The sequence below is a fragment of the Euleptes europaea genome, chromosome 10 (assembly GCF_029931775.1).
Source record: "Euleptes europaea isolate rEulEur1 chromosome 10, rEulEur1.hap1, whole genome shotgun sequence".
In the NCBI taxonomy this organism is placed as follows: Eukaryota; Metazoa; Chordata; class Lepidosauria; order Squamata; family Sphaerodactylidae; genus Euleptes; species Euleptes europaea.
This window is the reverse complement of record NC_079321.1, coordinates 69,056,420-69,080,201: the sequence shown is the minus strand read 5'-3', so window position 1 is coordinate 69,080,201 and position 23,782 is coordinate 69,056,420. Positions and strand designations below refer to the sequence as shown.

Here is a 23,782-nt window from a genome sequence, read left to right as displayed (position 1 = left end):
TATTCTTGGGATTCTGTTAAAGTTTCCAAAAAGCGGTCATGCTGAGAATAGAGGATGGGCTTCAACATACTCATTTAACAACTTCAGCAAACATCAAGCCTCAAAACCTGCTTCTCTCTAACCTCAGAAGGGCCTCGCACTGGAGGATAGTGTGCCACTGCTTTTAGAGGCTGTAGTTCAAAAAGTGACCTGTGGCCAGCAGATCATGAATGAAATTAAATAACACAATCGTTTTGGCCTCACTCCATGATGAAGAACTTAATTCCTTGGGCTTTAGAAGAAAATGTTTAATCTTATTAAGGTTTAAGTAAGAGAATCCAGAGCTGCTTGCGAATAAATATTTATTTTGATATTCATACTGATGTGCATGCCAAGGCAAACTGAAATACTTCAAACTCATTTCAAGTGTATGCAACCAAATGCATAGATTTCAGTTTTTCACTATCACATCACATTGTCTTTTCTTAGGGAAAAGACCGCATACAATACAGGTTGTTTGCAATCTGGCCTATCACCATTTCTTTAGCTGTAAAAATGGCACATGAACATACGTAGTGGCTTATAGCCAAATCTTATGCCTGCTTACCCAAAAATATGCCCTAATGTTATGGGATTTGCTCCCAAGTAAGTATAAATAGGATTTTGCACCCATACAATTCTAGAAAGAGATCTGGTTCCTGTGAACAGTTTTCATTTTTAACTACTTTACAATCTTAGAACCCTTATTTATTTAGTCTTTGGATTCAAACCAAGTCATTATTCCCCCCTACTACCACCACCATTGTATTAAAAAAAATGGTTCAGGGTCCTGCAAAAACAAAGAATGAGAAGTTTTTTTTGGGGGGGGGAGATTTATGTTGAGGGTTGTTCAGAGGTGATTCATACAAGTCCTTTTGGAGCAGGCAGTGAGATTGGATTATAGATTAGGAGAAGGTGAGGTATAAGAACAATCAAGTCCTTTGTTGTATGTTTGGGGTTTATTTGGCAAAATCTGTCAGGATGGATTTTTTAATGGTGTTTTAAAATAGGTGTACTCTAGTATGTTTTTCTAATCAACTTTCTAAGGCTAAAAGAATTGAACTGTCATTTCAATGAATGGGACTAAACATCAGAACACTGAATGTTAACCAGTTGTAAAACTAGCTCAGTCCATGATTGGTCCACTGAGCCCCTGCCTGTTGTAAAGAAGGCAAACCCTTTCCCATTCACCATTCACCTCAAGTTGTATATGCAGTGGCCTTACGCATGCAATCTTACTTTTCATTTTTAAGGGGGGGGTGAATCATGTAAATGACTCGATGTGTAAAATCCTTGTGTTACAGATTACTTAAGGTATGTGGAGGAACACCAGGATACATGCTTGCTTCCCCACCACAGGAAAGGGATTTGACATTCCAGCAATGTATGAATTGAGCTAACACTGTTGAAGTATTTATACAATGAACTGGAGGAAAAATTGCAGCAAACCCTCAAGAAGCAAAGTGGGAAAACAAATATTAATTATTATCTGTGAGATTCATGCTATAAAAAAACAAGGAAAACAAAAAGTCTTTCTTGCAGATCCTTTTGTTTGTAGCAATGTTTGATTCTCAATTAGCATCCAGCACAATTCATTCAAGCAATAAAAGCAACAAAAAATATTTTCTTTAGAGACAATCTATTTGGTAGCCATTGGTTGATGAATGGATAAAGATCTTGGAGGCTTGGGGAAGTAGCCAGCAGTGATTGAGTTTTTTGAAGAAAATCTGGTGAATCTATAATCCAGAGGTAAATCTGAAAAACAAATGTACCATGTTTTGATTAGTTTCTCGGTTCACGTGACATGGTTAAAGAAAAGTAAGCTAGGAAGAATTTTCTTCCTTAAGCTCTTTATCTCTGGCGCTTACTGCAAGCATGCAATCAGACCACGTAATTACATATATGGTGTACAAGGCTTATGTACTTGGATGTGATATTGATACTTTGACTTATCCTATTCAGGATGCTCAACAGTATTTAAAATAAAAGGCATCGAAGTATTTTAAAATGCGAGAATTATAAATGCATTTTGTCACATGTGAAGAAGGTACAGGATGAGCTACCATTTAGGAATGGTAAAGGATTAGGCATACTGGAACATCAAAGGAACATAATACTGCTTTCACTTTGTACATTCTGTTGTCATCTTGTGAAAAAAAAAAAAAAGCAACAGGATGCTTCCTGTATTCATGCCCTTGTCATTTCTCTGCTCATAATACTATAGACGGGAAGTAGTATACAAAATTGGAAAATGTGGCAAAGAACAAACAACAACAAAAACCTTCACAACATAATTCTGCTGGCACTGTAGGAAACTTTCTGAAATTCCTTTATGTGATATGACTAGGCATGGTTACAACTACAGAGTTAAGAGTATTCAACAACATTGCATTCCTGCAGGAATAGATACACATCACAATTAAGTGCAAAAAGGATTGTACTGTTTTGTTTCATTTATCCCCATTCTGATTCCAAGCCAGTATGTGCTGGACCGCTCCCATTGATTTCACAGGAATGTAAGTGCATTGCAAAAAGCCCAGCTTTAATAGGTCACACTTTCCCTTTCCATAAGATTTACTAGTTCAGTTAGAGAGACAGCTTCATCTCGGCTTTTGCTCATCTTTTTATAGGTTGATAGGCATTTTACACACAAGCACACACAAACATGCTTGACTCTGTAAGATTTCATATTAAGTAGTTCAGTTCTGTGAGCATAATTGTGATTACACTAACAGTCCATTCCTCCGGTTTCAGACACTGCGCTGGGGCGGGAAGAGGTGAAGCAATGACACAGCCGGGAGGACTCCTAAGGGGTTTGGGCTCGGTGTGCGCAGCCATGGAAAATAGAAGGGAGAGGGCAAGGAACGGGGTGGTGGGCGACGGCGTCCAGGCCTCTTTGGACGGCGCAAGTGCCTTTTGCGCTGGCATAAGGCCCTGCGGGCCTCCTAAACCCCCAACCTCAAGAATGGGGTGCCCACGAAGTGTTTTCTTAAAATCAACTAGTGTACAAAGTATACTTCATTGTTTCTAGACAGGTACGTCTACTTGCGCAATGCATAGCACCAAGACCACCAATAGGAGAGAAAGCTTTAAGGAAGGGGTCAGAGACGCAAAGTGAAGTCACTTGAGGCACACTGTAACTGATGTACATTACACATACAGCAAAACATTTTAACAAATGTTAAATGTATTTATACAACAGATTGTTTAGCATGCATTTATACAATGCAATTTGATCGTGTTAAATGCTTAGTGATACCAATTGTATTAGTACAATGACATGTGCAACAACATTATTTATTTAGAGAATTTATGTGCTGCCTCTCCAGAGATCAACACGAAGTGGCTCACCAAATGGTATAATAAAATCATGCAACCACAATATGAAAATGTCATAATGAAAGCAAAAATACAAGCGATTCAAAAACCACAACATAAACCCCACTAGTGTTTGTGCAATGGTCCTTTCCTAAATAGAATAGCGCTAAAGTTACAGCCCTACTCTGTACATGTTCTGCTGTACACCTTTATTCCCATAGCTTATTATTGCTAGCACTTTTTGATCTTTAACTGTGGCCCATCAGACTTTCTCAAAGTTTGCCCTGTATTTTCCAGGCTTCACTCACTCAGGCTATCTTCTGCTATTACTGTGATTTCCTGGAATGATAGAAAATCGCAAATAGTAACTGGGTACTATCACAGAAGCACATCTTCATGCAACATTTTGCAGGGTTCTGAACCTACCCCGCCCCAGTCACCAATGTTCTCAGCCTGTCTCAGTTCTGCAAAGCAAAGCAAAGCAGGCAAGACAATGCTAGTACACTGTATGTACCTTTAGGAGCAGTGTCAGCATGGGCTTGTTCTCCTTGGTCATGCTGAAAAAAACTGTTTACAATGTTCTGCATCTGGTCACGGCAGCAGTGAGATGTACAGAAGTCCAGTGCAAGTAGCTAAATATCTGGTATCACTATTCAGGCATTTGAGAATTTTATGATTTGCAATGTTAAAGGAGATTCATCTATCATAATTGTGCAATACTACAGTGGGTTCATCCTTAAAGAAATAGAATTTGTAGAAAATCTGGAAGGAAGCAACCAGGGAGCAAGTGTGATGTAGTCTTAGAATGTCAGATTAGCACTTGATAGACCTAGGTTCAATCCCCCACTCGCCCATGTAGCTCACTCTTGGGCCAGTCACACTCTCTCAGGTTTATATACCTCACTGGATTGTTGTAGGGATAAAGTAGAGGAGAGGAAAGAATTACTGTCCAAAAAGGATCTGAAACCTATATTTGCATAGTCATTTCTTTCACTAATGCTTTAAAAAACTTCACGTCTTGGTGTGCATTTGACACACCTTACTAGAAAGAAAACATCACACTGAATGTCTCACTACCCTTCTCTCTCCGCTATTTTTAGTAAGAGTCTGCTGCCACAGCTGATCCCCTCCCCTACAGCTCCGAGGAGGAATGTTATATTTTTGCTGACTATGGAGTTTCAGAAGTTTTGTTTTGAGATGGGAGACATCTGATCTCCTGCTTGGAAGGCTCAATACTGAAGGTCACTATTGGGGGGGGGGGAACCCTGAGATCAGATCAACATGTTTCTGATCTTGCTTTTTATTATTCTGAGGACTGTGCTGCATGCCTGAATTCACAGAGTGATTCGATGGTTTAAATGCCACAGTGAAGATTCTTTGTTCTGCATGGGGAGGAAAGTATTCTTCTATTTTCCAATGAACTGTGAACCAGGAAGGAAGAAAAGTGAGAGATGTGGTCTGTGAACTTGTCCTGTAAAAATTATTTGGATGCAACTCACTGTTTAAAAAAAAATTAAATAAGAATGCTCCTCTGCACAGAACTGTATAACTACATAACCAAGAAATGTCCAAGAACTGCCCTTTAACAGATAAGTATCTTTATGTGGGAAGTCAACTACACAAACTATAGATTCCATACTGGTCCCACTTAGCAGTGATGTCTGCCAGGTGACTGCACCAGCAAAGGTTAATGCATCTTGCACCCACATGTACCACAAGGTCAAATGTGCTGACATTGAAACAATATTTGTGGTTCCATCAGTTAGGGCCATAGGGGTAAGTTCAAACAGCAGACGTTCACAATACTAGAGACTGTTGTGTGCTTGCTTGGAAAATGGAAATAAAACAAATTTTGAAAGATATGACCTGTTTTGAACTTCTTTACTCAACAAGTGATTAAACTGTGGAATTCACTGCCCTGTGTCAGACTCAGAGACTTGTCCTTAACATTCTTCAAGCCAAAACCATCAGGCAAAGGCTCTGAATCAGTTTAGACTTTATTAGGAGCAAAAGTTAGCCAAAGTAAGAAGGCTACTAATGAGGAATCAAGGCAAGGGTACATGGTTAAAATGCAGTGCAGACTTCAAATATGGATAGGGCAAAGTACACAGGCAGCTACAATCCATGATAAGCTTTCTCAGGGTAGGTATAGACATAACATGGCTATGCAGCTGGGGTGATTGTGTTAAACAGGATAGGCATGCCATACTGAGCATAGAACGCAGGTACTGTACAAAGGCATGAGAACCAGGAGCACATGACCAGGGCTTTGACTCCGAGCCAAACCCTGGCCTGCTCGGAGCAAGAGCCTGTGAGGAGCAGTGTCAGGCTAAGGCCGAGAGGTAGGGCCTGACACCCTGAACATAGTGATGGCCACAAAAATGGATGGTGACACTTTTTTGGTTCAATAACCTTGTTTGGAGTTTTTGTACCCCCCCCATTGGCCAACACAATGTCACCTCAAATAAAACAGCTTAATTGTTGCTATTGTTATTTTTCTCATCTTTCAGGTGACAGTGTACTTGTAAATCAGGAGGAAAAATGACTGTGTATTACTGGTCAATCCACTGGGGCATTTGAAGATTCTAGAATATTTTTTTTCTTGGCCATTACTGTTTGCAAAGACTCTTCCCACTTGTAGAGATTATAGAGATTAGTTTGCTTTAATATTCTTTGATGTTCTAAGAATATCTCAGGAAGGATTTGGAGATAAGCATTACATTTCTGAAGTAGGTCTCTTGTTTGGATTAAATTATAATTATCTGATGAGTCGTTTCCTTGAAAGTTTGACTAACCAGCACTCATTTCTGTATATTTTTAACCATTTTTAATGATAAGTAGTTATGATGGCAATCCAGTTGCAAGATAATCAGTACATGGAAAAACTGACAGCAAACATCAACTGCGTGAGTTACATTTTCCTCTCCAAGATACCTGCTAAGTAGAGTACTAATTCTGAGAGTATATATACAGAGCTAGACACAAGAGTGGGGAATCTACGGTGTACCATCCACCCCACTAGCTAACAATCTCTCCGCCTGAGCAGGTGGACATATCTGTGGATTTGGTGCTGAGGTCCCCTTGGTTCTTTAGTATTGGAGGACTTCAACATCCACATGGAAGCTGCCTTATTGGGCCCAGCTTTATGGGGCTATCCTAGAGGGTTTTAGGCAATCTGTGAGAAATGTGGACTATAAAAAATTTAAATAAAAACTCTGTTTTCTCTGCTAAGTGGACTGAGGTGGTCTGGGGATGCACAAGCATTGACCAGTGGCACTTGCATGGGCCTGCAACACCCATAAGTACAGGGGACCACTGAAGATGGGTGTGAAAGTTGGACAATGAAGAAAGCTGACAGGAAGTAGATTCCTTTGAAATGTTGTGTCTGAGGAGAGTTTTATGGATATCATGTACCGTCAAAAGGACAAATAAGTGGGTTCTAAAATGACTAAACTGAGGCTATCATACTTTGATCACATTATGAGAAGACAAGACTCACTGGAAAATACAAGAATGCTAGGAAAAGTTGAAGGCAGCAGGAAAACATGACACAACATGAGATGGATCAACTCTATAAAGGAAGCCACAACCCTCAGTTTGCAAGTGAATAAGGCTGTTATTGATAGGACATTTGGAGGAGGGTCGCCATGAGTCGGAAGTGACTTGATGACACTTAACACACACTTACACACTTAGAGAGGCTGATGGTTCAAGCTGGACTTTTGAAGATCCTTGTGGAATGACTCGGTGACATGATAATCTCCTAAATTCAAACTTTGTTTCTCTCTCAGGTAATAGCCTATTATTTTTGCAGTACCCATTTCAATTCTTCTTCAGCAGTATATATGTAGTTTTTCCAGTATTTTACCATGTTGCAGTATTTAACTTTTTGTATTGTAACCAGCTTTTGGATATCTTATGATTAAAATATTTCAAACCAATATGTAAAAATAATTATGTTTTTATTATGTTAGGCACCTTGGAGGCCCTGATGAGAACAGAAAAGCAGAATGTAATTTAAATAAATAATGAATATATGTGTGTGTATAAAGTGTCATCAAATTGCAGCTGGCTTATGGCAACCCAGTAGGGCTTTCAAGGCAAGAGACTAACAGAGGTGGTTTGCCAGTGCCTTCCTCTGCACAGCAACCCTGGTATTTCTTGGTGGTCTCCTATCCAAGTACTAACCAGGGCTGACCCTGCTTAACTTCTGAGATCTGACGAGATCAGGCTAGCCTGGGCCATCCAGGTCAGGGCTAAATCATGAATAAAATAAATAAAAATGATCACGAAACTCTCTTCAATATAGTCATCACTTTTTCTCCCAAACTGTCAACAGAGAAACCTATCCTGCTTCCAACTGAATAAAATTTCCCCAGTTCAGAGAACCCAATACATGACGAATTAAATCTGAGTCAATACTGGAAATTCTGGCTCTATAGCAGAAGTACCACACCCATAAAAGACCCAGGGAGAGGCTGGGCAACATTACTGTATGTGTATGAATCAAATGCCTCCAGTAAAGGGTAGAAATATATATATAAAACAGTATTTTAATACATTGTTATTATTCTGGAAACACTGATATTCTTATACTCTAGATTATTCGTTCTTACCTGCTATTGATTCAATACTTGGAATGGTGATGGTACTATAAGCACTAACACATTTGCAAGACCATGTTTTGACTAAGGTTTCTGCTGCATCTTCTGCTGCTGAAACTGTATCCACAAAGAAAGAACCCCATTGTTTAGAAATGGCATAAAGAGATTTTGGATGATGTCCCTGAAACATAAATAATATAAATATAAACACATGCTCCGGATGTGCTTTAATACATATGTGGGATTCCTGCATGAATGGGACCCCAACAACCACAATGCTGGAGGCAGCTTCACATACATATAATGGGAAATGCATGCTCAGACATGCTTAGAGAAGACCTTCATGTTACTGCAGGCTTTAGGCCACAACTAGTTTCAAAGTGTGTAATATTTCACTCCAGGAGTCCATAGACCTTTGTCCCCAAGAGAGTCAAATGAACTGCAAAACAAGAAATAAACCCTGTAGGGAGTAATTCTTTAGTTTTCAGAAATCCAATGTGGTAAAAACATCATTTAATGCAGTCTATTGTATTTTGTTTGTTTTTGTTTTTATTAAGCTTTTAGGACAATTAGTAATTCAGCTTAGATTTTAAATTGTCCCAGTCAATGTTTCCTGTTTTATTTTATAAATTAGGAATGGAAAAAAGATTGTCACAAGAATTGAGTTTGAAAACTTGCAAAGAACTTTATTAGCATTAATTATTCTCTTTACATAGACCAACTCATTTATATCACATAGTTCTTGCAGGAAAGGATTGCCAAATTCTTTGCAGCTGAGACACATCATGACCTCTCTTTAAATTTGTCAGTTTGGTAAGGAGAAATGTTTCCTTACATTTCAAAATCCACTCATCAACCGTGGGGCTTGAATCTGATTTCCAGTGGCACTCAAAGACAATTCTTGCAGCTGTTAGCATATCTGAAATAATATTCCAATTGTCCTTTGTTAACACAGCAGTGTAACTTAATAAGATAACCTTGACTGAGATAGGGAAATCTATAGCACAGGTTCAGTTTATTGCATATGGCCAAAGGCCGTTACAAGAGTTAAATATTTTATATTTATATACACATAATTCATTGATAAAATTAAAACTTGTGGGATGTGTCACCTCCAGAACTTATCTTAAAACTGAACAAACAACATTGTTAAGTTTGACATTCAAGAATCTAGAATTTAAATATCATAAAATAAACATCGAAACCACTCAGAACTTGGTGTCCTAGCAAAGATGGTAACTTTATAAGAGATTACTGGCTCCGCATCTGCAAGGAGAAATAAGGCTTTCTCCATCACAGTACCGTTCTGTTCTGTGTTAGTACTTTGGGCCAACCTGGCTAAAGCAAAGATGGTAACTTTATAAGAGATTACTGGCTCCGTATCTGCAAGGAGAAATAAGACTTTCTCCATCACAGTACATTGGACCAGATTGGCCAGAATTGTCTCTAAAAAATTTTGCCTTGGTGCAAAGTATAGTGGGCTAACCAACTATACTCCTGAGCCGTTTCGGCTCGGGAACGCCCCCTTTTCCCCCCTGCAAGATATGTCACCTTTTAGGTGGTGTATCTCCCATGCAAGCCTATGAGGGTTGCACGGGTTTTTGGCGCCAGGCAGAGGTTTTGGTGGTGCCGAAACCTCCTTAGGAGGCAACACCGCTGGGTTACCTCCTAAGCCCGGCGCAGGCATTCCTCTCAGGAATGCTCTGTTAAACTATTCCTGGGTTAGTAGAAAAGGGCAAGAGTCCAGTAGCACCTTAAAGACTAACAAAAATATTTTCTGGTAGGGTATGAAAGCTCCTACCCTACCAGAAAATATTTTTGTTAGTCTTTAAGGTGCTACTGGACTCTTGCCCTTTTCTACTACTGCAGACAGACTAACACGGCTACCCACTGTGGATTATATTCCTGGGTTGTCAGCATTCCTGATCAAACCAGCCCTTTGATGGTGGTGGCACTTGGGGCTAATGGCTTAGACCAGGTGTGGTCTAAGATGTTTTACTAATCATTCATATTGTTTGACTGGGTCAGAGTCACTCAATAAGATTAATTGACACATTGACCACGGAGCACTCCTCTTCAAGATCTGAGCTGCATTTCTTTGTAGTTATGAGGACCATCTAATTCTCCTTTTCCCTGAGTCACACCTTCAATGGTGTGCATTGGAATACTAGGGAGTAAGTTTACCGAAACGCTTAAGGTTAGCCTGAGTGGGCAGTGATCGCTTTCTGTCCTATCACCTATCTCAAAGTAACAAATATTCGGCAGAAGAGAAGAAGAAACCAGGATGTAATCTACTGTGCTGGCGCCCCACGACAATAAGTATATATCCCGTAGGAGTGGTCAGAGTTGGTGCTGTGTAGGCTATATAGTTGATTGGACAGAAAACAATTCTGAAAGTCTTATTCCTGCCTTATTGATTAATATATAATGAGACCTTTGATCTAGTTGACTTGCTTGCAGGATGGCCTGATTAGTAGGACTTTCCAAGGGCCCAAGCAAGCCCGCACCTATTCTTGCATTGAAGTCTCCACTGAGTAGAACATGGAATTTTGGATATTGGAGATCAAGGGCTTCCAAGGTATCAGAAAGCTTACGCCAAACATTGTCTGGATCCCGGGAACTGGAATTTTTTGGGGGGAAATAAACGTGGACACAGATGAGAGAGTGTACCTGAGAACCACATAACCTCAAAAGCTGGATGCAATTCTAGGATTTGCTAGACAGTGCCTGAATGTCAGCAGGCAAGTCTACTGAAACCAGTAGCCCACCACTACCTCGGCCCTTGCTAATGAATTTAATTGCAGGAACTACATGTGAACGGAATCCATGAAGAAATATAGAACTGGATTCCGTGATCCAAGTTTCCTGGATACATATGATGCCAAATTTTTGTAAATATATGGGAAAAGCTGAATTGTGAAATTTGTTACTTCATCCCATGGTGTTCCATGAGAGGATTTTTATCTGTCAATCTGCTTTCTCCTCTATATCTAATATCCTGTTGGTGTCCAGGAAAGTGCAGCCTGGTAGAAAAATGCAGAAAATCATTACCGCTGGTAGGTACCGCAGTGGTGAGATGGAGAGGATTATGGGCTGAGCTCTTTATTTGGAGGTCAGACCGACCAAGCTCATGCTCCTCCAGATAACAATCGAAGAACTCTCCATCTGTGGCCTTAAGAATTTTTATATTATTTAAAGGGACTACTTTCACAGGATTATCGTGCTCAGCCCTAATAGAGTGAGTTTTGTGTGGTTTAGTATTGCCATACTGATTTTGTGAAGATTGGCAGCCTGGCAAAACCTGACCAGAGCTATTTTCTTTTAATGCAATAGGGGCTGGAGAGGTGGAAGGGGAAAGGATTTCTGTACCACTCAGCTCCAAAAATGGGGACCTCAGCTGTGCTGTCACTGATGGCCAGTTGTTCCGAATCAGGGAGGGCTTTGACAGAATGGATTAAGTCCTCCTCGATGGAATAGGCAGATGTAAAAGTCCTTGGTTGTGTTGATAAACGGATTGCTGGGCAATCTTCCCAGCTGATTAAATCTTTTGCTGATCCCCTGTCAGGCTGACCCGAAGTATGCTGAAGAGGGGATACTGTGTTGTTTATCCTAGAGATCCTGTGGATAATGAGGGGGGATCCCAACAGGTTGTTAAAGACTCGCACTGGATGAATACCTTTAGATATCAAGAGCTTTTTTACTGGATGTTCAAAGGTTAACAGGAGCCTACTCACACTAGACGTAGTTTGAAGAGACTGAATTTTCTTTAAATCAATGGTTTGGTGCTTAAATTCCAACAATTCCCTCAGAGACTTCCCCACATTGATTTTAGAGTGCCACGTTTAAAAAGTCCCCACTGGTGGAAAGGGGCGCAAGCAAACCTGATTGGGCTGAAGAGCAAGCTGTGGTGTATTTCCTTTATTAAGAAATGGGTTCCCATTTCTTAATAATTTTATCTGGAATAATAATTGGTAGATTTGAAATAGTATAATAATTTTAGTGTAATTTTTATGGCCTTAATCTGACATATGATATAGCAAAAGTTTTCCAGAGAGCTAGTTTATTTTTAATATCTGTTATAATAGGTTTAAAGTTATTATCAACTAGGTTTTCATTATTCTTGTTTAACTTGATTCCCAGGTAAGTTACAGAACATTTTGTAACTTTGGTTCTTCTTAACCAGCTTTGTGGAAAGAAACTTTCCATATCAGTATTAAAGAGCAATGTCTCTGTCTTCTCGATGTTGAATAGCCTACAGTTCACAATAGCCATGCGGATTAGTCTTGGATTCCACATGTTAACAGATCACTTCAGGATACAATGGTTCCACATTAACATACCACACCCTCATTAGCACATTATCTTGATTCTTACGGGACAATGATTTGCACATTACCTTTAATACTTTGCAGGACAATGACTCAGCTCAAACCCAACCCCCTTCTGACTATATATTACTCTTCCTACACACTTGACACTGAGAGACACTGTCCTTCAGTGTTACTCCTCTGAAGATGCCGGCCACAGCTGCTGGCGAAACGTCAGGAAAGAAAATACCAAGACCACAGTCACACAGCCCAGATAACCTACAAGAACCAATTAACTCTGACCGTGAAAGCCTTTGACAATATTTATGCTTGACCCTGTCAAAGGCCTTTTTGACATCTAAGAAGAGAAAAAAACATTTTAGATTTGGAGGCCTTCGTGTACTGAATCAACATCTTCCTTATGTTTGTCGTGACCCTTCTACTGGATATAAAGCCGGCTTCATCTGGCATAATATATTTGCTAACTATATTCTTTACTCTGTTTGTAAATATAGATGTTAAAACTTTATAATCATAATTAAGAAGGCATATTGGAGGATAGGATCTCACTGTTCAATCCTGACTGGGGTGGGGTGGGGTTCCATAGTGGCCGGAGGCGACAGAGCTGTGCTGCTTCCACCAGCAAGCAAACCAAAAAAATTTATATATATGTATATATATTAATCTTCCCATGGGGTTCCACGAGGCTGCACCCTGGATTTTGAAGATGTATCTGCAAAATGGAGCATTTTAAGCACAAAACGGGTTAGGAAGCTGCCTAGAGGCAGCTCCGCCCCCAGGCACGCCCCCCAAGACGCTGGTGCAGGTAGGTACCTCGGCAGGTGGCCGTGCCAGCGTCCAAGAGCCCCTGTGGTGCAGCCCTGAAGAAGGGGCAGAGGGCAGCAGACAGCCCAGTCTGCAAGTTATACAGTATACACACAGCTTGGTTGTGTAATACAACAGCAACATTAGGACCACAATAATGAAATATGACAGCAACTGGCTCTGTCTAATATTCACACAGGCTGACTTTATTCAAGGAAAAATGCGTTCTTCCCCCCACTCCTACAGTGCACTCCTAATCAGAGTTACACCATGCTAAGTGTCTTGAAGTCAATGGGTTTAGAAGGGTGTAACTCTGCCTGGGACTGTACTGTTAATCTCTTAAAATTAAACAGATGAAGTAGAATGGGATAACTTTGAAATAGCCTAAATCATTGCAACGAAGTCAGAAGGATATCCCTTTGAAACAGCTTTGTTAATTGGTGTATTCCGTTGCAGGGATTTGGATGTTATGGGTATTTCCCCCAGGAAAAGGAGCCTGAAATAATGTAACTGACCTACTATAGGCCCACTTTGTTCAGAATCCTTTAATCAACCCAATTGACTTCTCCTCTGCTGGCTTGCTGTCACTGAGGATGAACACAGTAATTCAACACAGGTCTCTTGCTGAAGCAGAGATGATGCCTGGCTGAGCTAAAGCTTCTTAATCACTTCCAGAAAGAGGTCAGAGGGCAAAATCTAGCAAGTGTTGGTGATGCATCTCCTATGCTCATGTTATATGGGCCTGACGTGGGACACTGCACAAGTTCCCTTCTAAGGCACAAAGGATATGCAAACAACTATATTTGCTGGACTGTTCTGAGGATTTTATGTAGATGCTCAGTAATATTGGCTGGATTAGTGCAAGATCACAATTTTATCCCCTTTCTTCCCCAAACCGATCTCATTCGACATCAGTAGTGAAAGCAGGGTGGAGCTCCTCTTCTAGTGCTCTGGCACTAGAGCAGTGGTTTGGAAGACTTTGAGCCAAAATTACCCTCTGAGGTCCACCTGGAAACATACTGAAGGAGAGAAAGTTGTGTCTGTAGGACATACCAGCCATGCACATCAGGAGGTCGCTGAGAGATCCAAACCCAACCTTTGAACCTCTTCTTAAAATGGCCTCCATATACAAAAAAGGTGGCTATTCCTTCAACTGTAAGATGTCATACTAAGGGTTTCTTCTGGACACAATTTCCTTCCCAACTCATCCCCTGCACAGCCTTCTGCCATTAATGTTTTCTTCCTCCGGCCCCCTTCCCCAACCCTCATGCAAAGCTGGTACCTGCTGCTGAACTAGTACTAGGAGTTCCTGCATGGCAACAGAGACAAGAAGTCCTTTGCAAGAGACAAGAAGTCCTAGAAGCTGACTGGATGGTTCGATTCTGCTGTACAGCACATCATTTTATCTACTCATCACCATGTTAACGAGAAAGCATGTGAATTTGGGCTCTCTGAAGAAGTTTTTATATAATTCCTTCTTTCTTAAAAATAGGTTTTGCTGTTAAAGTTGCAACATCCCTACATAATCACAAACAATACATTTGGGATTAATTTGAATATTTTGATATGTCCCTTATACAAGAACCTTTCTCTAACACTTCAAATGCAACCGTAATGCACTGAGGAGTATTTGTCCATTATCGTTCCTCATTCTCCACTGAGGCGAAGGGCATCCTGAGCTGTGGTTGTTTTCCTCTCCATCCGGGTAGGCAGGACCAAAACTTTGACTTCCTGTCTCCCTTGGCGGGAAAACAGCCTGCAGGAAGCCAGTTTCTGTCCTGCCTCTTCGGGTAGAGCAGGCACCTCCACACAGCTCTGTCCCAAAGGTTAGATAGGAACAGCTAGAGTAGCCCTTTTTTCGCCTTTTCACCTTCTCTATCGTGAGTTTGTACTGTAATCTTACCTTCCTAATACTTCCTTACCTCGCCAACCTCCCTGACCCTCCTTGTGTGTTCTTCTCCCTGTGTTCTTCTCCCTCTGTTTTAGACGAGTAATACTACAATTAGTATTAGGGAGGATGACCTTCTCTCTGAGAAGGATTTTCAGAGTGGGCTGGTTCAGACCACCTCAAAGGCTCCCGGCTCCCCTAACGGCCGTGAAGGTGGACCATTAGGGGGTACCTTTCAGCCGGTCGAGCTCCCGCCTAAGGAATTGTCCCGTGCTGCATAAGGTAAAAAAGGCGCGAAAGTCTGCGCCGCAGCACCAGAGCGGGAAAAGAAAGAGACGCAGCACTAAAGCCAGCGCCGGACAGAGCACGCCCGACTCTTCTCCTAATGTCCCGATCTTTGTCCCCAGCGCTCAGGCGAACTCGGAGGCGGCAGCCTTTCATCAGACGGGAACAGGTAATACTGCGGTAGCCGGCCCCTTCCCACCGGGAGTTGGCAACCCCCCCTCCCCTTTCCAAATGGCGGCAGGCGGCCATTTTATTTCTTGGCAGAATGCCGACGAGCTGATCAATTGCGCTCTTCAACGCCAATGGCAGGCGTTTCAATCTTTCCAGACGCGTTTGCCCCCCCTCTGGATGCCCCCCCTTAAATATGGTTAATGTAACAGAGGAGCAGTTTTATCCTAGCACCTCAGGTGTCATCGTAACTGGATCATGGCCCACAAAAGCTGCTCTGAAGGCCAAATTGGGGGAAGCAGACGAAGTACAGAAAGATGATTCAAAATCACTTACCTCTTCTATGGATTATGAAGAGGAAGAAAAAGAGGAGGGCGAATTTGATTCAGACGAGGAGCCTACCCAAACCACAGAACAGCATAACAGGCTGTACTCTGGGGAGGACTACCAGTCCTTATTGTCTAAGGCCATATTAGCCCTCGACTTGAATGAGGATACTAACCTATCTGAGGAACCTAAGTCAAAATTGAAACAAGGGGTCAAGGAATGTTTTCCTAGACCCCAGTCCCACACTAATCTGGTCCCATTTCCAGAATTTTTCATCAGAGCAGTCAGAGAGGAGTGGGAAAATCCCTCCTCCAACAGACAGGTTCCTCAGAATGTTAAAAAACTTTACACTCTCGCTCCACATGCTTTGATCATGCTAATAGTTCCCCTGGTTGATGCCCCAGTGCTTGACCTGCAGTCCCCAGGTCTGGTGCCAGAGGATGGGGTAGGATCCCTACGGGATCAGCTGGATAAAAAGTCAGACTTCTTGGCCAGAAAGGCTCATGAAGCATCGGCCCTAGCCATACAAGCCAGCGCTACCACTTCTATCTTCACCAGGGCTTCATATCTTTGGATTAAAAAGATCATGCAATTAGTCCCGGAGGACAACCTTAGAGTCATAGGAGGCCTTGAAAGAGTCCTTAATGCCACCACTCTGATGGCTGATGCCTCGCTTGACACCATGTCATTCGTGGCAAGGTCCATGTCCTTGGTTACCTCCCTCAGGAGAGCTCTTTGGCTGAGGGCCTGGCTGGCTGATTTCAAAGCCAAAACAACCGATAAAAGAAGGCAGGCTCTTCGGGGAGAAACTAGATAGCATTTTGGTAGAGACCAAAGACAAAAAACAGGTGCTCCCAATGCAAATCAAAAAGGATCAGCGGACAACTTCTTATCCTTCCTTTCGTGCCTTTAAGATCTCGCCAAGTTTAGACAGGACTTTAGGAGAGGCTCATGGGGTTCCTCCCGGGGATCGTGGGGCAACCCCCGTCCCTTTCATAGGGGAGGCAGATTCCAAAGACCACAAGGATCACAACCAAGATCAGACAAACCAGATAGATTCACAAAGAATAACACACAGTGATGCCAGCCACGTAGGCGGGAGACTCCAACAGTTCACCGCAAGGTGGGCTCAGTTTAATCCGGACAAATGGGTCTTCAAAATTATAACACAGGGATACCTTCTGGAATTTGTATCCCAACCCTTAGATCACTTCCTCCGTTCCCCCACCTCTTACAGGAAGGACAAACACAGCAGAACCCTAGCGGCCATTCAACATCTGTCACATATCAGGGCCATTGGACAGGTTCCCAGCCAGCAAAGGTGCCAGGGAGTTTATTTTCTTCACCGTCCCAAAGAAGAATGGGGACTGGAGAACAATCTTGGATCTGAAATATTTCAACAAAAGAATGATCCACAGACATTTCCGAATGGAAACGGTCAAATCAATCGTGGAATCCCTCCTCCCTGGCACCTTTATGACTGCTGTGGACCTCACAGAGGCATACCTCCACATCCCTATCCCTCCCTCCCACAGACGTTTCCTGCACTTTGCATACGGACAACAACACTACCAATTCAAGGCCCTTCCATTTGGCCTGACGTCCGCCCCGAGGGTCTTCACCAAGACCCTCATCTCCGTAATAGTGGCCCTCAGGCAGGAGGGAGTCCAGGTACATCCTTACCTGGATGACATCCTGATCTGTGCCCCAACTCTACAGATATCACACTCTCACACAACCAGAGTTGTTCAGGTACTCCAACAGCATGGGTACCTAATAAATATCCACAAAAGCTCTCTACAGCCCTCCCAGACCATCACTCACCTAGGAGCCAAGATCAATTCCAAAACAAATTCATTATCCCTACCCAGAGAGAGGATGGTAAAAATAATAACCTTGGCTTCAAACACTGCCAAACTAAAGACTACCAAACTCATGTCCCTAGCGAGACTCATGGGCTTAATGGTAGCTTGCATAGCGATCGTCTCATGGGCTCGATTCCACTCACGCCCACTACAATGGCTCCTGAGACCACATCAGTCAGATATTACCAAGAAAAAGATCAAAACGATAGCCTTACCATACAGCGTCAGGATATTAGATATAGAGGAGAAAGCAGATTGACAGATAAAAATCCTCTCATGGAACACCATGGGATGAAGTAACAAATTTCACAATTCAGCTTTTCCCATATATTTACAAAAATTTGGCATCATATGTATCCAGGAAACTTGGATCACGGAATCCAGTTCTATATTTCTTCATGGATTCCGTTCACATGTAGTTCCTGCAATTAAATTCATTAGCAAGGGCCGAGGTAGTGGTGGGCTAGCAATACTGGTTTCAGTAGACTTGCCTGCTGACATTCAGGCACTGTCTAGCAAATCCTAGAATTGCATCCAGCTTTTGAGGTTATGTGGTTCTCAGGTACACTCTCTCATCTGTGTCCACGTTTATTTCCCCCAAAAAATTCCAGTTCCCGGGATCCAGACAATGTTTGGAGTAAGCTTTCTGATACCTTGGAAGCCCTTGATCTCCAATATCCAAAATTCCATGTTCTACTCTGTGGAGACTTCAATGCAAGAATAGGTGCGGGCTTGCTTGGAAAGTCCTACTAATCAGGCCATCCTGCAAGAAAGTCAACTAGATCAAAGGTCTCATTATATATTAATCAATAAGGCAGGAATAAGACTTTCAGAATTGTTTTCTGTCCGATCAACTATATAGCTTACACAGCACCAACTCTGACCACTCCCATGGGACATATACTTACTGTCGTGGGGCGCCAGCACAGTAGATTACATCCTGGTTTCTTCTTCTCTTCTGCCGAATATTTGTTACTTTGAGATAGGTGATAGGACAGAAAGCGATCACTGCCCACTCAGGCTAACCTTAAGCGTTTCGGTAAACTTACTCCCTAGTATTCCAATGCACACCATTGAAGGTGTGACTCAGGGAAAAGGAGAATTAGATGGTCCTCATAACTACAAAGAAATGCAGCTCAGATCTTGAAGAGGAGTGCTCCATGGTCAATGTGTCAATTAATCTTATTGAGTGACTCTGACCCAGTCAAACAATATGAATGATTAGTAAAACATCTTAGACCACACCTGGTCTAAGCCATTAGCCCCAAGTGCGACCAGTTAGCCCAGGGACGATGGTCGCACCAGGAATCACGACTCCACATCAATTTCCTGGAGCTCAGAGCGGTACGACTGGCTCTCAGGGAGTTTGCAGATACACTGAAGAATCACCACATCCTCATCAGGACCAACAACACATCAACAAAGGCTTACATAAACAAACAGGGCCGTACCCAGTCCTCGTCCCTTCACCAAGAGGCGATGGCAATCTTTACATGGGCGCAGGCAAACATTCCCTCTATTCGTGCAGAACACATCAAGGGCTCCCTCAACATCCAGGCCGACTGGCTACGCCGCCAGTTCGTGGACGAAGGAGAATGGGAATTAGATCAGGAAACATTTCAGCAAATTACAGAAACATTTGGCATCCCTTTAGTCGATTTATTCGCCTCAGACTCAAACCACAAGGTACCAAGATTTTACTCATGGTACTTCCAACCAAGAGCGGAAGGAACAGACGCTCTGTTGAGTTAATGGCCAGGGGGACTACTTTACGCCTTCCCCCCAATTCCCATTCTGCCCAAGGTTCTCCGCAAAATCTACCAACAAAGAGCCAACGTCATTGTCATAGCCCCGTTTTGGTCATGCAGACCTTGGTTTGTCAACCTAAAACGGATGTCCTGCCAGGAGCCCTGGAGGATTCCTCCAGAACGGGCCAAACTCCGTCAGGGTCCGATATTACACCCAACCCTCAATGGTTCAGTTTCACCGCCCGGCACTTGAACGGAGGTCATTACTAAACCTTGGCTATTCCAGTGAAGTCGCCTACACCATTCTAGAGGCCAGAAGACCTTCCACTAGGCGCATATATATGTCATGGAAGGCCTTCGTCAGGTGGGCTAGGAGAAAACGCGTTGACCCCATTAACCGAGGCATTCAAAAAATACTGGCATTTTTACAAGAGGGGGTCCGACTCAAGTTGTCTTCCTCCACCTTGAGGCGCCAGGTCGCAGCATTGGCCACGGTTATTCCATTCATAGAAGGAGTACCAACAACACAACACAGACACATATCTGCATTCCTAAAGGGGGTATCACACACTCAACCTCCTGTGATCCACAGATTCCCATCCTGGAATCTCAATCTTGTATTAAAAGCCCTTACGGCATCGCCCTTTGAACCTCTCAGAACTGTGCCTTTAAAATACCTATGAATGAAAGTTGTCTTTCTTATAGCCATCACCTCAGCCAGGAGGGTGTCTGAGCTTAGGGCCTTATCTATCCGGAAAGGCCTCTGCGTTTTCCACAAAGACAAAGTTGTGCTCACTCCAGACCCCACCTTCCAACCCAAGATAAATTCGCATTTTCATAGAAGTCAGGAAATTAATTTACTATCCTTCTGCCCCAATCCTTCTGGTCCGAAGGAGGCAACATGGCATCCGCATCTTCATTAAACGCACAGCTGAAATTAGAAGGTCGGACTTCATGTTCATAGGAATAGCTAACCCCAACAAGGGTTAGAGAATGTCAGCCCCTGCCATCAGCTACACCCTCAAACAGTGCATCTCTGAGGCATACAAAGCGAATGGTACTCCCGTGATACCGGGGGGTATCACGGTGCATTCACTCTGTAGCGCAGCCACGACGGCTGCATTTGACAAACAGGCGCCTGTTGAGGAAATCTGTCGCGCTGCCACCTGGTCCTCTGTTTCAACATTCGTGAAACACTATAGGATCAACACATGGTCCTCAGCCCAGGCGGCCTTCGGACGCCGAGTTTTACAAAACGTAATCGAGTAGCAGACATATCATTCTTACCCACCCTGTTGGGAGCTGTATAATGTCCCACAGCTCAGGATGCCCTTGCCTCAGTGGAGAATACAGCCTTGTCTACTTACGTGAGGGCTTATTCTCTCCTGAGGCGAAGGGCATCCTGCCCCACCTGGGAATTAACTGACAATCAAGACATAATAAGCATTTATTCCTAAAAATTGTTCTTACGTTTACTGCATGTTCTTTGAAGTTTAAAACAAGTTTATGTTATACACATGTTCTTTCTTCGTGAGTTAGTCTCGTTGCTGGCAAATTAGCTAGTCTAGACGGTAACTGGCTTCCTGCAGGCTGTTTTCCTGCCAAGGAAGACAGGAAGTCAAAGTTTTGGTCTTGCCTACCCGGATGGAGAGGAAAACAACCACAGCTCAGGATGCCCTTCGCCTCAGGAGAGCATAAGCCCTCACGTAAGTAGACAAGGCTGTATTTTCTGGGAAGTATAAATATGTGTACAGTTTAAAAAAATTAATTCATTGCCCAGTAAACAAAGCAGCCAGCGTGGTGTAGTGGTTAAGAGCGGTGGTTTGGAGTGGTGGACTCTAATCTGGAGAACAGGGTTTGTTTCCCCACTCCTCCACATGAGCGGCGGAGGCTAATCTGGTGAACTGGATTTGTTTCCCCTCTCCTACACACAAAGCCAGCTGGGTGACCTTGGGCTAGTCACACTCTCTCAGCCCCACCTACCTCACAGGGTGTCTGCTGTGGGGAAGGGAAGGGAAGGTGATCGTAAGCCGGTTTGATTCTTCCTTAAGTGGTAGAGAAAGTCGGCATATAAAAACCAACTCTTCTTCTTCTCCTAGTCTACCACAAAGAATCAATTGTTTTGCTGCTGCTTCTATAGTTGTCTACTTTCCTGTTTTTGCAAAACACAGGAAGGAAACCAAAGCTGGCCAACCTGTGCCTTCTTACTTTGATGTGCTATTTTTGCTTGACGGAAATATAAACTTCCCGATAGACTGTGTCCTATTAGGTTAATATACTTGCGCATTTAAGCAGGCTTTCAGCTGTGCCTCATTTCATGAATCAGGATCTGCAGGTGTTATCAAAAGGGCACAGAAAGCACATTGTTTCAATAGGCAGTGCTGTCAAACACTTTCCAGTGTACTTGCCCTCCACAGCAGAGAGGCCATGACTCAGTGGCAGAGCCATGCGTTGCATGCAGCAGGTTCCAGGTTCCACTCCTGAACTGAGGTGTTGAGAAAGAGGCTTCCCTGCCTAAGCCCCTGGACAGCAGGAGCTGGAACTGAGCTAGATGGAGCAATGGCCTCCTCACCAGGGATAGGGAAGCTTCTTATGTTCATATTTTGGCAAAACCAGTCGCATTTAAAGAGAACTAGGCTGAGATTGGAGCAAAAAATGTTAACATTGTTACACAAGTCTGATATTTTACAATGAGTGCATTTACACGCACATGTGTACAGACCAGAAAGTATTTTTTTAAACATAGGTAGAATTGGGATTGCATTGAATGCGATGATTCATTAAACACTTCTGAAAATAATTTTTACCTCATATTTTCCTTTTTTCCCTAAGGGCTCCGCTTCTGTCTCTGAAGGTGCCATAATGGAATCCCCTCTGAGCTCCTCTAAGATGAGCACAGTCTCCCAGTTACTGTAGTGATGGGCAGAGAAAATGTCCGAGTGCATGCTGTCTCCAAAGTAAACAACCTAGAAGGGAAGCATCAAGACAGTTGCCCAGCATGCAAGAACAGTTACAAATATAGCAAATGCAAGGTATTCATGTTCACTATATTTCTCCCCACTGCAAAGCCATAGTAGATCATCAGGAGGTAGATTATATATAGCATAAAATATTTTTGAAATTGTTATTTGCATTCTTGGCAGAGGGAAATTAATGGCAGAATCAGGACACATGAGCTCTGCAAGTGAAGCTTTACTGGAAAAACTGCAGAATTTTCCTTCATATATGCACAGATGTGTTCTCTTCATAGACTTGGGCATGTGCAACAGTTCATATAGATACATGAAATTTAGTGTGAAAAATCTGAAACAATATTATACTTTTAAGAATGACCATTTGTCATATTATTTGTATAACAAAATATCTATTTTTATCATATATTGTTAGTTATTCTCGCTTTTGCAAGTGGTGAATACAAAACAGAAGTCCCGTGGCACCTTAAAGACTAACAACATTTATTTGCATTCTTGGCAGAGGGAAATTAGTAGCAAAATGGTGATAAATTTATTTAAATAGTGATAAGTGAGGCAGAGATCACTTCCTTCACATGCAATGGGAGGAATAATACATGGCTAGCAAAGCAATTTTATTTGGCACTCACAAAATAAATTGTCCACAGACCAGAAGGAAAAGAAAAACTTGTTTTTAAAAGTCGTGGGAGTGAACTTTCACAATGAACTTGGTTTTGGGTTATGCCATGGTATGCCACGCTTGACAGCATATACTCCACACTGTGAAGGCTCTTCTGATAGGAAGCACAAACATTTTTGCAGAGCCTCACCACCTGTGACAGGGTCAGAGTGTATGGTTGAATATACTTTCTCTGCCCCAAATCACTGTTTCAAGAATATAATGCAGCACCTAAGAATCAAGATATCCCTCATATAAAATATTTTTTAAAAGCCCATGCTTTATGATGAGCTATAATTTCCGACATGTGAAAATCACAGCAACCAGAGAAGGGCTATGTTGATGTAAAAAACCTCTAATTAACACCACAATATAATGCACATTCATTTGGAAGTCAGATCCACTGAACACAGTTGCACTTGTTTCATCCACAGAACTGGGCAATAATTATGTGTGCAAGAAACTGAACACAGGATATAAAATACAGCCCCCCCCCCTTTATTGATAGTTTTCAGGAGCCAATTTACACATGAAACTGCTATCACAGATGCAAGCTATTGCACCTGCTTCCTCCGGAAATTTAGACAGGTGTACTAATATGTTGAATTCACGATGCTGTTGTGGAAAAAATAGTTGAGTAGTTCCAAGAGGAGTTTGTCTCTTTTGAAATACCTTTGGTTCTAATTTGCCAGTCATCTTCTTCAGCAAGTCATACAAATGACTTGAGTTTCCTTGGGAGTACCAGCCAGGTTTGTCCAAGGACAGAAGGGTCTCTTGCTCTTCATCATTCTCTGAAATA

General features: G+C 42.4%; 1 protein-coding gene across 1 annotated transcript in view; it reads right to left on the bottom strand.

Annotated features, from left to right (window-relative positions):
- Positions 1 to 1,644: 1,644 nt before the first annotated feature.
- Positions 1,645 to 23,782, bottom strand: part of NT5DC1 (5'-nucleotidase domain containing 1) — a 125,402-nt gene continuing 103,264 nt past the window's right edge. The window contains exons 10-13 of the mRNA XM_056856213.1: positions 23,656 to 23,774; positions 22,161 to 22,319; positions 7,953 to 8,121; positions 1,645 to 1,773 (exon numbers count right to left, since the gene is read on the bottom strand). Coding sequence (XP_056712191.1) covers positions 1,658 to 1,773; positions 7,953 to 8,121; positions 22,161 to 22,319; positions 23,656 to 23,774 — 563 coding nt within the window. The 3' untranslated portion in view covers positions 1,645 to 1,657. The remainder of the gene's footprint in view (positions 1,774 to 7,952; positions 8,122 to 22,160; positions 22,320 to 23,655; positions 23,775 to 23,782) is intronic.